Source organism: Triturus cristatus, chromosome 3_2 (genome assembly GCF_964204655.1).
Source record: "Triturus cristatus chromosome 3_2, aTriCri1.1, whole genome shotgun sequence".
In the NCBI taxonomy this organism is placed as follows: Eukaryota; Metazoa; Chordata; class Amphibia; order Caudata; family Salamandridae; genus Triturus; species Triturus cristatus.
Window position 1 is genome coordinate 1,123,086,050 of NC_140584.1, and position 17,539 is coordinate 1,123,103,588.

General features: G+C 42.5%; 1 protein-coding gene across 5 annotated transcripts in view; it reads right to left on the reverse strand.

The window, feature by feature from the left end:
• LOC146859226 (uncharacterized) overlaps positions 1-17,539 on the reverse strand; it is a 75,308-nt gene that overhangs the window by 47,002 nt on the left and 10,767 nt on the right. For 4 of the 5 annotated variants that reach the window (XM_085649920.1, XM_085649918.1, XM_085649919.1 and 1 more), the window contains 4 exons: positions 13,500-13,544; positions 11,367-11,405; positions 4,926-4,961; positions 3,094-3,138 (listed from right to left, as the gene is read on the reverse strand). In XM_085649920.1, the coding sequence (XP_085506046.1) occupies positions 3,094-3,138; positions 4,926-4,961; positions 11,367-11,405; positions 13,500-13,544 (165 nt within the window). Of the gene's footprint in view, positions 1-3,093; positions 3,139-4,925; positions 4,962-11,366; positions 11,406-13,499; positions 13,561-17,539 lie in introns of all 5 variants that reach the window. The other variant, XM_085649917.1, reaches the window with a different exon arrangement.

Consider the following 17,539-nt stretch of genomic DNA (forward strand, 5'->3'; position numbering starts at 1 on the left):
CAGCCAATTACTCACATACTCTTTAGTGGCGAAGTCCTCAAAAAAGCAGTTTACTTCATTATCAAGATTGCATGAATGCCAACCATCGCCTGCCAGTCCAGCTTCAGTTAATGCTGCAGTAGGTAGTCAGTAAAGATGAGCCCTGCTCCTTTTTATTGCTGGGCCTCTCAGCCACCTATGACACACTGCCAGAGAATGTGCTGTATAATTGCATTTTTGCCGTATAATTTAGATAAGCTTGCCACACATTATTTTGATGAAATCCATATTTCAAGGGTAGCCTTGAAATACCTTTCATATTTCCCCATTTGAAATATGGGTTTTGACACCACAACATTACTGGCAATAAAACACTAAAACGTGTTCTAAATATATATGTTATTTCCCCCCAAAAGATCTCTTTTTTCCTAATTTGTGCATGGAAAGTTTCTAGAGGAATGTTTCAGGGTGATCTATCAAACAGGGGCAGAAAAAAGGTGGGGAGGGACCCAAAACACAAAATCTCTATGCATTTTCGATAGACCTCTTTACGAAGCACTACCGCAAATACTGCTGAACGAGATGACACAAATTTTGACAGGAAGCTAGATCTTGGTCCACAAATTGTGTTTTTGTGAATTGGTGTGAATCCGTTCAGTTGATTTTGAGATATTAATTATCAATATAATTGTATATATGGATGGTTGGGTACGAGGGAATATTGCAAGAATTCATCAAATCTAGATTTAAAAAATAGAGCTTAGTGATGGACCCATGGAGCCTTTTATCCCTGGGCCAGTATGCTCCTGGGAGAGTCAGACTCCACAGGAGTGAGTGCTATGATTGGCTGCCAGCAACATGAGATAAATGTTGCTGGCAGCAACTAAAGTACTTAGGGGCACAGCGTCATATGTACAAGAAGTTAACACCACCAGAACATCACTTTTTCCGTTGTTCTGGTGGCATTAACTCCTTCATCTTAGCTACAAGCTTTAGGCCACTCAACATGGCCTTGTAAATAATGACCCTATTCACTCAGCATGTAGAGTAAAAAGGGGCATGCAATGCGGGTTGCAGTTGTCGTTCGGCCATAACACCCATTGCTTTTTGACGTTATATTTACAAGGTATGGGGCAGCGCCCAAAAAACTGACAGGAAATATCCAGTCTCAAGCAGGCAATATGAGGAGAAATATTGTATTTTGCTCTTTCCACATGCGCTGCATTCTGCAGCACACATAGAGCAAATCGCCAGTAAAGATTGTCTATGTGCAGAAATGTGTCCCTTCCTGCACATGAACAATGACCCCTGCAGTGCAGGCACCCAACAAAATGGTGCTAGGGTGCCTGCGCTGGTGCTAGGCTGCTATTTTAGCTCCAGCTCTACGGGTAATACAGGTGTGCGCCGCATTCTTGAGACTGCAATGCATCCCTGTGGTTTGAAACTGGCGGAATGCGGTGTTACTAATTTTGGCATAACTCTGCACTCCACCAGTTTCTTGTAAATATGCCCACTGTATATATATATATGTTAGGGCATTTAGGGCAGGATAGGGGTACCCTGAACCCCTGGCCCTGTGGGGGGAGACCCAGAAGGACCCCTTCCTGGGGCCAAATAGTTTGAACAAAAAGTCTTTTTTTTTTTTACATGATCCTGCAGGGCTCCAGCAGGATTGTCCGGCAAAAACACAAACATTAAAAAAAATGCCACCTGACATTTTTTGAATAACTATATGGAAGGTGTGAGTAAAGCCCCAATCCCCACGCCCATTTTGGGCCTCGCTGAGCCTTTATAGACCCCGGGTACCCCTTTTCCTAGGGCTGGCTCACATTGTTTCCCGGGGATCCCACCCCTGGCCCACAGTAATTTCCCTGCCTACACCAGCAGGAGCAAGAAAATACGTTTGGTCCCAAACATACTTTCCCTGCCTGCAGCAGGGCAGGCAGGGAATGAAAGTCTTTTCCCAACCATTAGGAGATTTTAAAATGTTCCCACTAGCTGGGAGCAAACTTGTGTTCAGTTTACCTGCCTGCGCTCCTGTGGCAAGGAAACAATCCTTTTTTACAGTAATTCTTGCGATTTACATGGGGTACTCCCTTGTGTCTGAACCAGTGACGGCCCGTGTAGGGCGTCTTACCGGGGCGGTGACGTGGCGCAGAGGAGGGGCAGGGTGGGGGGTTGCAAAATGCGGCATACGGCCGATTTCAGGTAAGTTACGAAAAAAATTAATAAAACTAATTTCGTTGCGCGCGCTGCATCAGATTTGGCGATGCAGCACGCGCAACGAAATTCGTTTTATTAATTTTTTAACTCGATGTGGATGGCACAAGCTAATCCTATGATTGACAACTTTGCTGTGAAAATGGAAAGAGACTTTGTCCCGGCATGGATAGCACTGCACTAATACTATGCCTAAAAATGTTTCTGGAAAAACAGGCATTTGAGGTGAGCAGATTCAGAGTGCCACTGGTGTATGGTGCTCAACAGTGGACCTGCTCTCCACCTAAATTTGGCAACTATCCAGAGATCCTTCTTTTAGCATACATATATAAATACATCTATATATTCACTAAAAATACTAAAGGTTAATGCAACGTTATAGTTAAACAAAAATTTCAGCGACATTATAAAGTTTTAAACTAAGAAAACACTGAAATTCACTAGGTGTAGTTATCTCCAGTAACTATAACTTGTGCCCCCACCCTGCACAGTTTTGTCATCAATGATATAATTTCAAACCTTGCAGTGATGTTATCAATGATGCTATAGAACATGCCATGAGTGATGTAATATGTGGGGTAATTAGCTATGCATGATGAGAGATATATAAATGTGTTCACCAGTTATTGTTTAGTGAACTTTCTATAACTTGTGCCCCATCATGCACTTCTTATAGTTCACATATTCCTAAATGACATCACTGATGACATCACTGATGACATCTTAAGTGGCATCATTGATAACATCACTGGTTACATCATCCAGTAAATAACCCATCCTTTAAAGCCTACTCTATTAACCATGTAAATTAAAGCGCCAAGGTAAGAATTGTTTGCTCTCATCAAGTAGTCAAAATTTGTTTTCCCCAGCAGTACTTCATTTAAGGAATCTTACCGACTACATTACTAATAAGCGTCACAGGTAATTCCAATGGAGTGTCTGAAAAAGAAAATGAATAGAGAATAATAAAACTAGAGTTAAAGAACAGTTTTCAGTATTTTATGTTTGTTGCTTATGCTGCCCAGGATTGTGTGTCTTCTGTTGTTTCTGCTCATTAAATGAATAATGGCAAATGCATAAATCTCAGTATGACAGTTTTTTTCATAGTGATAAAGATGTTTAGAATTATATCTGAAATTCCCTAACTTCCTTGTTCTGGTCCTTGGTAGGACTCAATCTGTCGGGTGATGCGCTTTCTCAGGTGCTATCAACACATCTGTTGATTCTATGCCTGAGACAAAGCAATATTTGAGGTTGTATGTATGCCAGAACAGTGTATTGTTCTTTCCTGGCACGCAGTACATTGTGAGCATTGCATCGCAGGCAGTACATGAAGAGTCAGCACATGACAAGTAAGATTTGCTACATTTACATCAGGAATCACTACTTCGCATGGGACATTATTGGGCTGACTGCTTGAGAGTGCATGGAGATGAGCCAGAAGGTAAGTGAGCAAAGAGCAAAACTTTCTGAAGAAAAGTTGAACTCTTAGAAGTAAGACCATGATTGACAGAGAGAAAGCAACTTGGAGCAATTATAGTCTCAGTAATTGGGTGTGAGTCTCACGCCTTGGAGAACTATCTCATTCATTGACCATGTTCATGCCTTTGTGTCCTTTATTTGGTAAAACTCCCATAATGTAAAGCACAGTATGATTGGTTGTGTATGAGTTTCACTTACTGTAGCAAACTCATACTCTTGGACATTGGCAGTGGTCACACTCAGTCTAACAGAGTTGCGCGATGTTGACCAAAACACACAAAATCTCTATCTTGGAACCCAATTTACAATAGCATTTGTGTATAGGTTCAGATCACACACTCAGATAGCATTTGTATAAGTGTAACACCATTTCTGAAATTCACACAAATAGTATTATACTTAGACAAATATTTCTTACACAAACCTTTTTGGGGGTGGAGTTCAAAGAGTGGATGTGGATCCACAGTGTGAATGTTCTGAAAGTTTGAGCACACCCATAAGCATACTTGTTTGTGGATAGTCAAACTTTTTTTTCTTGTACCTCCCTAACCTGGGAACAGTTGGAGATTTTCTCCGGTAAGGCTTATGGGAATTCTGAAAAAGATAGATATCTTCACCCATGCGAAAATGTTAGCATGCAGATTTGTGTGACTCAAGCAATTAAAATAGAACCCAATGGCCACGAGATAACATGCAGATTGGGGTGGATCATATTATTGAATGCCTTCTATCTGTATTTCTAAAGACATCTCTGCCTGGAGTGATGAAAAGAATTCAGCAGGTTTTTTGCTGATACAATGTGGGGAAAACTCCTAATTGCAAAGAGACAGAAGATTAAAAAGGAGAAATAGACATAAACTGTGGGACGATGGCCAGAATGGAAATCCAGAGGATGAGCACAGAGTGAGAAGAATTAAAAGAGACAAATGGATAATAAAGTATGGACAATTAAACCTAAGGTGGTAAAATGATGTGCAATGAAAAAAGGAAAAATCATCATTGTATTTATGTGAGTGTGCCCAAATAGAACTTTAGATATAGAGTAACAAGACTTTACAAGACTGGAAATAGGGAGGTTCATATAGTTCATTTGTGTCTAACAAAAAGCAAACAAAAGCACAAAGCTTATGAAGTTCTGGGTATTCGCCTGAAAATATGGGACTACGCTGAAAACTTTGCAGCAGCTGATCACAAGGGAAGACCACAAGGGAAAATTACAAGTGCTTCTTGTAAGTAATCCTTACCTTTAGCAGCTTCCTTAATGGTGTCAATGCTGTGTCCTGGTAAGATGAAAATAACATTAAGTCAGAAAGACAAATAGAGGGCTCATCAGCAGGGCAATGCAATGGGTTGTCCCACCCCAGGCAACAATATTTTGCCAGACTCAACCACTTGCTGCTTGGAGGCGAAATCTGCTTCCCCCTACCCCAGGTGCCTGTGGTTGAGTCTCGCAGTGTAGGACTGAGAATCTTATGGTATTTTTCACACTATGTAGCACATCTTGATATTTGACTTAGAGGTACTGTCATGCAGTGGCTGTAGTTTATGCCATAGGGATCTCTGTGTCAACACTGTGCAGTGTTTCACACTTCTGTAGTCTTCTCGACAATACTTTATAACAGAGCCAAGTATGACAGTAACAGGAATTTCATGAATTTTGCACTTTACAAATACACGTCATGTTATGTTATGAGTCGCATGCTTACTTAGCACATATTGATGCTGCCACTGCCCATCCTAATTGGGTTGGAATCCTACATGATATTGTATTGGCCCGATGTACACATGATTTTTCCAGTTGTATATAAAATATGCGCCTGAAAAAGTAGAGAATGAGTGGTAAAAAGCTATGAAAAATCTTATATCTCTTACCAAGGACACTCCATTTTTGTGAAAGCAATAATATTATTGGAATTGGAAAAAATATATTTTTAAAATGTACTAAATGCAACCAATACAAGGTTTGTGGAAGATAGGACATCACTGGAGCTTAGTAATAGTTGGTATTGGTTGTCAAAAGGTTATAAAAATAACTTTTAAAACTTCATAATGTAATAACATTTTACGTACTAACTAACCTGTTTTAAAGGGAGAGATATGTTTGGCCATGAGATATCCTCCTAACCCCTTCCCATTCCCCACTGCTGAAAGTCCTCAGACGAGGGATATTGTGAGAAGGATATTGTGTTATATTGCTGGCTTTCAGGGCAATGACTAGCCCTGAGTGGCAGGGAGAAGGCATGTCCTGCTGCCTGAACTGTTTTTCTCTTTGTACATAGCGCTTAATTTGAGGTGATGTTCAGCACTGGCACTTAATTCTCAACACCGACACTTATGGCAGTTTGTCACATGGTGACACTGTTTATTTTTAGGTGAGGATGTCAACAGTGTTGAAAAATTGGATATACGTTAAAATTGATCATTCCAGATGTCCATTCAATTTTGATAGCTTTGGGTGACCTGAAATAATATAAATGTTCACATCTGTAGGACAAGCTGTAGTGGCCTTCTGAGAAAGGCCTTGACATTTACTTTTTACATAGAGCAATTCTCGTGCAGACCATCTGGATGCACAGAATAGAATCAGGTAAATTAAAGGAAAGTCGGGAATCTTGTTGTTTGGCTTATACTTTCCCAAGTATAACTGTGCATTTGTTGGACAACATAAACGTCAGGAATTTTGCGAAACTGATTCCATACAAACCCTTAGGATTTGTCACCCTAAGTCCTGCTAGGTCATACTGCACCATCTGTACCCCTAACCTGACAAGGTAACACATGTATTGTGCAATCATATAATATGACAAACCTGACTCCCCAAGAAAATTATGGAAACCGATCCAAAACCTTTTTTATTGGTTACTTATGCATAACCAAAGATATACACAAGAAATACTAAGCTAGGCACTTTAATATCTATTCAAGCATTGTGATTCTTGTATAAAAGACATGTGCTGCAATAATCAATAGAAGCAAACAGAATAGCGTAATTAGCATTATGAGAATAGTGAAGAAAATGAACAGTTCAATCATTGTGAATATATGCTGGGATATAAGTACTGCAATATATTATACTCCTACCTAGCGATACCTAACCTAGTATGTCTAGGGTAGGTGGATATGTCAAATCCTGGTAGGGTGATCTTACGCTCCATTACCTGTGGGGAATTGTCAGAAGAGTGCCCATCTTGCTGCAGAGCTGGGAATCCTTTCTCCAGAGGTATGCAGGAATCAGCTGGGCTCAGTGCTTAATTTGAGCCGGTGGTTTTCGGTGTTCTGCACCAGCACTTGAGTCTTAGCAGAGGCGCTTGTGACAGTCTGCCACACGGTGGCGCTGTCTGCCAAATTTGGATGTGAGCATCATAAGACATTAACAATCTGTTAGAAATGGGGTCTCTAGTTGGCAGAGGTTTGCACCTTTGTCTAAGTAGGGAATCTTCTTCCTAGTCAGGGTAAGGGGATACACTTTTAAAATAACCCCTGCTCACCCCCTTGGTAGCTTGGCACGAGCAGACAGGCTTATCTGAGAGGCAGTATGTAAAGCATTTGTGCATGCATACAGTACCACAGTGAAAACACTACAAATGGACACCACTAGTTTAGAAAAATAAGCAAACTTTATCCCAACCAACAAGACCAAATACGACAAAAATCCAACATACAAATAGTTACTGTGCAAAATAACCTTTAAATTGCAGGAAAAAACATGAAAATACAGTTCCTCCCACTTAGGGGGCTACCACGATACTGAATTTGGCAGAGTCTAACAATTCCAGCCAACAACATCGATACGGGTTAGCAAAAGCATTGACAGATTTGGAGACAGTACCTTTTGTTGTTGTGGCAGACGCGATGGTACGAGCCAGTCTGTGGCAGCTGTTGCAGTTGTGATGTGAGATGAAAGTGTTGCAGCATGCGGTGTCCTCACGGCTCGGTGCAGGCAGCGGCTCATTGACAGAATCGGTGAGACCAAGGCTTTCGTTGCAGGGTGAGACGGTGCTCAATGTGGTGCTGGCAGGTCACGATGCGGCGACGGAGCAGGTGTATGTTCGAGTCCGGCAGCGACGGAGACGATGACGTCAATGCAGTGTGTAGCAAAGCGGGGCGGAGTGCGATGCCAACAGGTGCTCTCTACGGTGCTTTCATGACACGGAATCCTGCAACAGACTCGGTGACAGAGTTGGTTACCCTTTTCTTCTCCTGGCAACTGAAACCATAGGTTCCAGAGACGGTGCCCAAAAGCTTGGGGAGGTATTTGAGGTTCCTGAGAATTTGTGAACAGAGGGCAAGCTCCAATTTAAGCCATTGAAGATCTTCCTCAAGTAGGGGACACAGCACACAGCAAAGTCCTTCTCCTTCCCTTGGCAGAAACAGCCACTGAAGGCCAACCCCAGACAGCACACTGCAAAGGGGCAGTACTCCTCCTCCAGTTTCTCCAGCTCTTCACCTTGGCACAGGTTTCTCTTGATTTCCCAGAAGTAATTTAAAAGTCAGAAGTCTGGGCTCCTCTTTTTATTCAGCAAAATCCTTTGTTCTCTGGTGGCAGAGAAGCCCTCTCCTCAGTCGAAACCAGTGTTGTCCTCTCTGGTGCAGCTTCCTGGCAGTAGGTTGAGACAGCATTGTGTCAGGCAGACCAGGCCCATTCAGGTTAAAGGAAATCTCCTCCCCCTACTCTAAATGCAGCCCAGGTCTATTCAGCCCAGCCCTGACCCATCAGACTCTCTAAAGCCACTGCTCATTCCCAGCGCCAGTCGCTCCAAAGTCAAACAGTCAATACACATCCTATGAGAGGCACACTTGATGGCTAAGCAAGAAAATGCCTACTTTCTAAAAGTGGTATTTTCAAACACAGAATGTAAAAATCACCTTCACTAAAAGATGCATTTTAGCATTCTGAGTTCAGGCTTACTAAACTTTATTTTCCTATCTTGTTCTCAGGGGTAGTTATGTTTATAAGATGCTATAAGAAAACTCCACATTCTATCTTAAGGGAACAGGTTGCCTTGCAATAGTGAAAAAACAAAATTGGCAGTATTTCACCATCAGGACATGCCACGCTCACCGTGGCATGATTAACTTAGTGTCACAACGGAAGCGTCCGTAGAACACTGTAAAGACATGTGTTCATCGGATCTCCCAAAACAAACTATAGTTCCCAGAATCCTAGGGACGTTCGCAGTAGCGGATGCACCCACGTTCCAGGAAGCCAGAGAACAAAAGAGCTTCCGGGGCGCCAGTCGGGTGCCATTTACACCACACCAGGAGCAGAGCATTAGTGTTGAGGAGGTCTGGTAAGGGTGCAGGTTCCGGCTACGTTGGGGTGAAGGAGCAGGACTTTTCGTTGGGACTTCCTAGTCCTTGCTCATCTCGGGAGCCGCATTTTGCCTAGCAGGTTATCAATAGTGCTGGCATTCCCCAAGCAAACCCGCGCTGGATGCTCGGCTGGCAAATTTGCTTTTCTGTTTCTTCCAGCAACATGGGAGTGCGGCTGCCGGGTGTTCTGCTTATTATTGGCAAAAATCTGTTCTCCCGTGTTGGTGAGTTGGTGTTTCTCATGCAGGGAGAACAAGCAAAACTAATACAACGCTATACCTCGTTAACTATCATTTGTAACTTTGACCGCCTTACGAGTTCCCAAGGAGAGATGGGAAAACAGTATTCAGAGTATGATGCAGGATATATTCTAAGAAGTTGCAATAATAGTCATTTATTGCGAATTGACTTGTGGTGTATTACTTTGGATATTGTATTCATGTTTCTTGTGACAATTAAAGGGTTTATAGAAACAAAATACAACCCAATAGAAATTGGGTTATTTTACTGGAATTATGCTTTTGGGTTAAGCTACTAATAATCCATGCTGTTTCTGGACTTGTATATTTCTGTTTTCCGTAGCAGGGTTGATCGAGCGTTCCTGGAAGGCCACTCTCCTCCCCTGTTACAGTCATCTCTATGAACCCTATTGGCATGTTCCTTCTCTTGGGCGATGTAGATACTACGTAGAGATATTAACACTAGAACTAGTTCTTGACTAGTTTGTTCATCTATCCTAGATCATACAATTTCATCCTTTACAGGATTCCTGTCTGGAAGCGGAATTATTTTACTTTACAGGTAGAAACCTCTTAAGGAAGGATAGGGAGGGTACGGTTGGTTTAATACTGATGTGTTGTGTTCTCAAACGTTGTTGTGTCTGTTACAGCTCTCCTTCCCTGCTGTTCCCATCCTTCCCTTCCCCAACTTGATCACTCCATTAAGTCTGTATGTATATATTCAGACCTTGGGGCTATCAGGAGGTGGACCATATATAGCAACATACAATCCGAAGGATTCAAGGCCACGACACTTACATGCACTGCACCCTGCCCACAGGTGTACCTTGGGCCTACCTTAGGGGTGACTAACACGTAAGAAAAGGGAAGGTTAGGGCCTGGTAAGTGGGTGCACTTGCAAAGTCGACATGGCAGCCCTAGACTGCCCACAGATTCAGCAATGGCAGGCCTGAGTAAGATTTACAGGCTGCTTCTGTGGGTGGCACATTCAGTGCTGCAAGCCCACTAGCAGTATTTGATTTACAGGCCCTGGGCACACACAGTGCACTGTACTAGAGACTGACTAGTAAATAAAATCTGACAATTATAGAAACTCCAATCCATACATACAATTGACAGGGAGAACATATGCACTTTAGTACTGATCAGCAGTGGTAAAGTGCCCAGAGTCATAAAACCAACAAAACCGGTCAGAAATAGATGGCCACAAAGCAAAAGATCAGGGGATAAACCTGCTGTGAAAGCCAGGTCTAACACAATCACAAATACATGCCACCCAAGCCATGCTTATATCATTGGAGGCGTGGAATAATCTGATGTGTCATGCTTGTAGGAGTGTGATGGGTAGTAGTTGTGTTGGTACTGTAATTGGCAATGCTGACAAGGGCCATGGATGGTGCAAGCTGCCGTGCCCTCTTGTCGAGGGCCCTGGCACACTTATGGTTTTACAAATTAACCACTGGCTGGGCTGGAATTCCGACATGTGGCAACCTATCAGTGTCAGCATAATGCTCCTCACACTGAACAAGGAAGTGATACTGTATATTTAATAAATATCACCTATGCTGCCATGCCGAAGCCCCAGTCAGGCTGATATTGTATATCATACTGTGATAGCTCTGTGGCCTAATGGCTAGGGCGGTCCTAATCAAAGCTGGTGAACCAGGTTTGAGTCTTGGCAGGGATGCTCAACATCCTGTGATTCTGGGCATATCACTTAATCTCCCCATGCCTAACAAAATGAATGTATCCGTCTGTTCCTCAACAGGTGCTCATGTAAAGTACTCTGATTCCTTTGGGTCGAGTTCGCGATATATGAAAAAGTGACAACATTTTGTGTAATGAGTTTAGTTCTTGTACATAAGGTTCACATTGGATGACAATATGCTCATCAAATGGAAATGTAAGCAAAACTATTTCAGATAATACTATCTTGCACAGGCATGCAATGAAATTTGTGTCAAATATCAGTGTTCAAGAAAAGATGTCAAGCTTAAATGTGAACCTGCAAAATCGTGAAGTGTACAAAAGATGGAGGATGAAGTTTAACTGTGACCATTCCTTCTTTTAAGCACACAAACCTCCAGCTTTCTGTGTTCCCTTACACCAATGGCAAGTGCAATGAATTCTTACCTTTATCTATCTGATCAACAATGGCGTCAAATTGGGCTCCTGAAAAGATTTAAAGAACACTTAATCAGAAATACATTTAGAATATTATTCATCAAGGTAAGCCTCAGACAGTTATATTTACTCCACCCTCCGGTAGCGAGGACACATTTGAACTATTTGCTTCTCTGAGAGTTCAAGAGATAGTTGCCTTACTCTATTCAATATTTTAGAAATAAATTCAGTTTCACAGTAATTTAGGGGGGCATTTAACTAATTTCTCACGCAACGTAGGGCAGCAATCAAAGCTGCTGCACACCATTGCATGAAAGGGAGGCAGCATTAATGCTTCCTATCTACAGCAATATGGATCATTTCTGCTGTCTCCTAGCTCTGGGGCACTGTGTGCTACCGAGCGCCAATGCAGGCAACCTTGGACCATGGTACTAGGGTGCCTGCTTTACAGGCAGGTTGGTTTTTGTACAGAAAATTACACCTTGCTGCACACAAACATTCTGGAGGGGCATTTTCCTCTCCTATGGGTGCCGCAGAACAGAGAACATGTGGAAAGAGGACATAATGAGGAGAAAAAAAGAGATTCTCCTTGCTACTTCGGTTCAAGGAGGCGTATCAATTTTGTGCAATCCCAGGTTTACTCACAATAGTAAATCTGGGATTGCACCAAAATCCAAGGTTGGATACATGGGAACACCCTGCTCGACTGATTGACGGCCTCTGTGATGCAAAGTAACACAAGGCGGCACTATCAGCTGCCTTGAATAACATTTTTAGAAAAATCCTGCCCAAATCTGATTTGCGGGGCTTTGCAAATCACGAACAACATTTCGTATATTGGCTGCACTGAAAAAGTGTTGCATCCACAATGCAAAATATTTGTAAATGTGGGCCACAGTTCTCCTGCCTTGTGTGCTCGTACAGCAGCATACTGATGCTTGCCTGTACTCTTTCGTCTCTCAGCGAAACACACACTGCATTGATATGGACCCTGTTTAAAGGAAAAAAAACAGGTCCAAGTCAAAAATACGACTGAAAAAGTTGAGAATGCATGTGCAAAAGCTTAGGAAAATGTTATTGTTATAGATTTTTTACAAGACAGTTAATGTAAAAGATGTTATTATTGTTGGAGTTTCCAATAAAGCTGTTTTTGCAATGTTGTAAATTATGTCTATAGAGTTTTATCAGCCATCCCCAAAATTTTAAAAGTTATAACAGTGTTTTTTATTTTAATAAAAGCTGGTATTGGCATAAAAAACGCTAAAATAACCTTGATAACCTTCTATGTTATGTTAAAAAGCTTTCTAAAGATCACAGGGGCATATTATCAAGATAGGGGATACTATTATCGCCACTTTAGCGGCAAACAGCGATAATGAGCTTGATAATATGCTCTATGGAATTCCAATTGAAGCTCAGTTTAGATGTCCTTCACATCTAACATGGGCTTCAATTGGAATTCCATAGAGCATATTATGAAGCCCATTATCGCCGTTTTAGCGGCAGTTTTCTGCCGCTAAAGCGGCGATAATTTCATTGCCTGTCTTGATAATATGCCCCCAGGAGGTGGTCCAGTTAGAGTAAAGACCTCTAAAGAGAAAGAAGAGCATCCTCAATGATTCAGCTTCAAACCTTATTTGTCTTGACGTGAAACCCAGGCTCCTTCCTACTTTGACACACTTAAGGCTATGATGTGCTTTGCAAGTTATACCCTTAGAATACAATGACTGCTAATCCTAGACATGTACTTCACTCTCCAATGACCACACAACAGACCCCATGTCCCCTAGAAAATGTTTAAGGGATGCTCTCGTCAACATAATTTGCACTTCTGATTACTCTCTGGGGCCAGCATCTTCACCTGAGGCAGATAAATCAAACCATGAATCAACATCATCAGAATTCAGACATCACAACTCAGGAGTGAGGAATGGGCACACACTTGGTGAATCTGGCTACGGGGGACACAGTTGGGTGAGGATATTCTTCGGCAAACACCAACAATTTTGGATACTTTGCCAATGAACATCCCCAAACGTGCCAGACATCGCAGACAAAGATTCAGCCTTGAGCCCCCTACTATTAAGTAAATGTATTCTATTGAATGTTCTCTGAGCAGGGCTTCATGTCGGCAATCCTTACCTGGGCCACCAGTTACAGACTTGAAAGCGTCAGTAATTGCGCTAACTGGAAAGAAAAAAAACTGAATTAGACAAACATATAAAATACTCATTTGTAGAGTCAGTCCAATGATTTGTGCACCAGAATCAGTGATATTTGGAACACTGCACAGCCAACAATGAGGCCCCATTGGCAATATTTGCTGTTTGCAAGGGCCCTGTGGTCCCCCTCCGCCTGGATATCTTATCTAGGACCACACTCCTAAAGACCCCTTCCTGGCCATCTCAACATTCTGCCTCATCTCAGTCACATACATGTATTGGCATCCTGGGAGTTGCCGGCGCCCACTGTGCAGTCGTTCAAGTCTTAGGAGCTTCAGTTTCACTGTCCTGTTTCCTGCCTTTGAGTAGTTTATGTCTCATTGTGCATGTTCTGTCCTATAGAGCACACCAACCCATGCGCTGGGGTATCTAATATTTTATATGAAGCCTTGCATGACAGGTCTCTTAGGTTTTTACTCAAAAACATATCAGGACTTGCTCTCTGCAGTGCTTTGCATCATTCAGTGTTTACAACGTATTGCCTTGTTTGTTTAGTGCATGATCTCTTTCACGCAGTGTCCTTGCAATGGGGATGCATGAACTCTTGTGTCCATTTCTCTGTTTCTTTAGCTATCCTGTTGCACCTTCCTGCACAAAACATAATCCTTCCAACAACACCTTAGTGCAAGGGTACCTGCGTTGGCGCTAGGCTGCCAAAATGGCGCCAGTACAGGGGGGGAGAGGACAGGAATGCACCATATTGGATAAATACAGTGCATTCACTTTGGCGTAGGGCAGCACAGCAAGGTGGCTTGAGGTGCTGCCCTACACCAAATCCCCATAATTGAGGGCCTGTGTTTCATCTACCAGGGTCTGGCAGGTATCCCTATGGGACACTCTCTCAATCTCTGCTTTGCTGAATGCACATAGTCTTTGTTAGGGCTACATCACAGGGTGGACATTTGGCTCCACAACACATCAATACCTATCAGGACAAATTCCATTTGCTTAGGTAGGAGGATCCATCTTGTATCAAGTCATCAAGCAGTGTGTGTGGCCAGCAGAACTTGTCTAGATGGCTATTGAGAGCCAAAGCTACCCTCCAACCAGTGTACACAATTTAAGATAGCTTCCCCACTAATAGCGCAAACCATAGGAGAAGCCTCACATTTAATTTACCACTTAAATAAAACAATTAATGTACACCCTATGCAGGTAGATTATGGCTAATCACATCTGTGCCTACACCAGGGAGAGCATGAAAGTAGTTGCATCATGTAGACTTGAGTGTTGCTGATGATGCTGGTGACTCAGACATCATTAATAGCACAGCAGTAGCCCAAACAATTGTTTTCAGACCCACTGCCCAAGGAGTAAGAATGGTTTCTTGGTTCTTACCCAGATGCACCCATGCACAATTTTTCAGCCTCTCCCCGTCCCTAAGCAGAGAACGTGAAAAATGGTCACATGATGCTTCTAAGAGAGATTTGCAACTAGTTGCTTATGATTACTTTCAAGATCCAGATGCCCCTACATTCAATTTAAAAAATTGATTCCCCTTGCAAACAGCATCCCAAGAAATGTTATCTGCTCCTTCTCAGATGATCCCACATACTCTCTTTCTACGGAGATCATGAAATACCAGAGGAGCAACTAACTCAGTTTCTGGTTCTTTCCACATGTGAAATGTGTGGATGAGGATATTGAGGTACTCGCCTCAGGCTTGGACTCAAGCTTTGACAATGTCACTGGAGTAAGCAGATGGCTGAGTCAGCAGGCAGATAAGCAGCGATCAGTAGATATGAATTATATGCACAGCGTGAAACCACCTTCCTCTCAAAACTGGAGTTGTTGGTGATTGTGAATACCCCTGCTGGAGCTCTTGATGTGCTTCTGCAAGTCCTATGCTGCTGAACGGGACCTGCTCATCTGTAATCCTTGTTGCATCGTAATGCACTACCTGCATTGGATACAGTTGTGTGTCTTCAGGTGCTTTCAACACACTATCCAGTGATTCACATGCAGATAGACCATCCACTGATTACCACCGCTTTAGGCTGTGTTGGAGCGTGCACTGATTACCACTCTTTTTGTTATGGTGGACCATCCACTGATTACCACCTCTTTGTGTTGTGGTGGAGCATGCACTGATTGCCACCTCTTTGTGTTGTGGTGTGATTCCATTGCAGTGATGTCATGTTGGTCTTAGTGAAACCAATATTTCAGTGACCAGTGTTTTATGTCCTGTGTCCCTGACCTAAAACGCCAGACAAGATTTTCTGAGCCACGCAGGGTCTAATTTGCTTTGCCTTGCTTGAACTTACATACTGGAAACATAGCACCAGTAGCAAGCAGTTTGTGAAAAGAGCCAAGTGTAAAACTGTACTTAACCTGATTTGGTAATTTAAAAAGCAACATACTATGAGTTTTTAGCAAAGTGATTTAGTGAGAGTTACTATTCTGAGCATGCACTGGAACAAAAAAACAGAGAACATTAACTATGAATAACAAAGTAAGCAAAAAGGAAACTTACAACATAAACAGAACTTCCTTTTTAAAAACCATAAATCAACACAATACCACATTTTACTGTTCCCTGGACCATCGTACCAGAGCCATCCAGGATGGGGCCTTTGATCTGAAAAAGACCTTCTAAGCCTGAGTCAAGCTTCATTGTGCTGATAATATTAAAACAATTAGTGGCTTTAGCTTACCAGGGAGGAAATGTTAGCATCAGGTCAGCAACATGAATTTTGATGCTTTTTCCATTTGACATGGGCACAAATAAAGTGCTTGCATTTTAGTTGTAAATGCAAGTAATTTGGATGTGCCTCCTCATCTCATGGGCCAACCAGGCAGAAGGAAAGGGGCAGTTCAGGAGCAGAGAAGTAGCTCTGGGGCAGTGCGATGCTAGATCAGTCATTTTGCTTTTCTGGTGGGCTCCCCGCTAAGAGTCGACCAACCTCTAATGATGGCCTCCGCCAGTCTAGGGCCGGGTTGAACATTTTACCAGGGTTGATTCTATTTCCAGTCCGATTCTGAAGGAACCACCAGACCTCTCCCATGACAGTATCATCTTAGACATGTCAGGTCATGTGAACTGCACGCACACATGCATTCAACCTGTGTTTTAAGCTCTCACATGCCTTTTTTTCTATTTTGAATGATATTGCTGCAGAGGTAGTGAAGATAGGGTAGTTTGCCCAGGATCAACATTCTGCTTAAGTGAGAAAGTGACTGAACTCAGGAGTACTAGATTTAAGGCTCACACATTCCCATTGCAAAAAAAAAAACGGTTATAAAAAAATTCTACAGTGGTGCAAAGCTGCACTTGCATATGAGCCCTGAAATCTTGGAGGTGTGGATCCAAATCTCTAACTCAGTTATGAGGAACAGCATAAAGTATTGGTCAAGAGATAGTTTGCATGCCACTACCTAAGTGGATCCTAGAGTGCCTCTGTGGTGGGTAATAGGCACTACATGGGTGAAAGGAGATTTTTTAATTAGGCGGATGCATAAAATCTTTGCCATATTTCCCTGTTGCAGATTTTAAATTCTATTTTGTTTAAAATAGGGGACGGTGGACAAAGTGCCAGGGTCGCAATATAATCTTGCATGCTTCCTCTTCTGCTCTCTGTTATCTGCCTCCAGACACATGGATAACACTCAGCTATATTCTCAGGGGCTTATTTACAAGTCCTGTGGGTGGCTGGAACGTCATTTTTTTTAATGTTCCAGTGGCACAGAGTGCGGAGCCATATCTACGAGGCCATGGAAAGCCACCCTGCATGACTTTTCATGGCCTCGTAGATATGTTCTTAGACAGCGCGTCACACTGCGTCAGGGAGGCGTGACATGGGCGTTGTGATGGGTGTTCCCACTCAACACCTATGGTATTTGACACATTCCCAGATTTACAACACAGTTTAAATCTGGGAATGCATCCAAACTGTGTGCCTCCCCAGGGGAGGCATAATGATTGTTTCTGTGCAGGAAGGTGCCACTTACTGCACAGAAAAA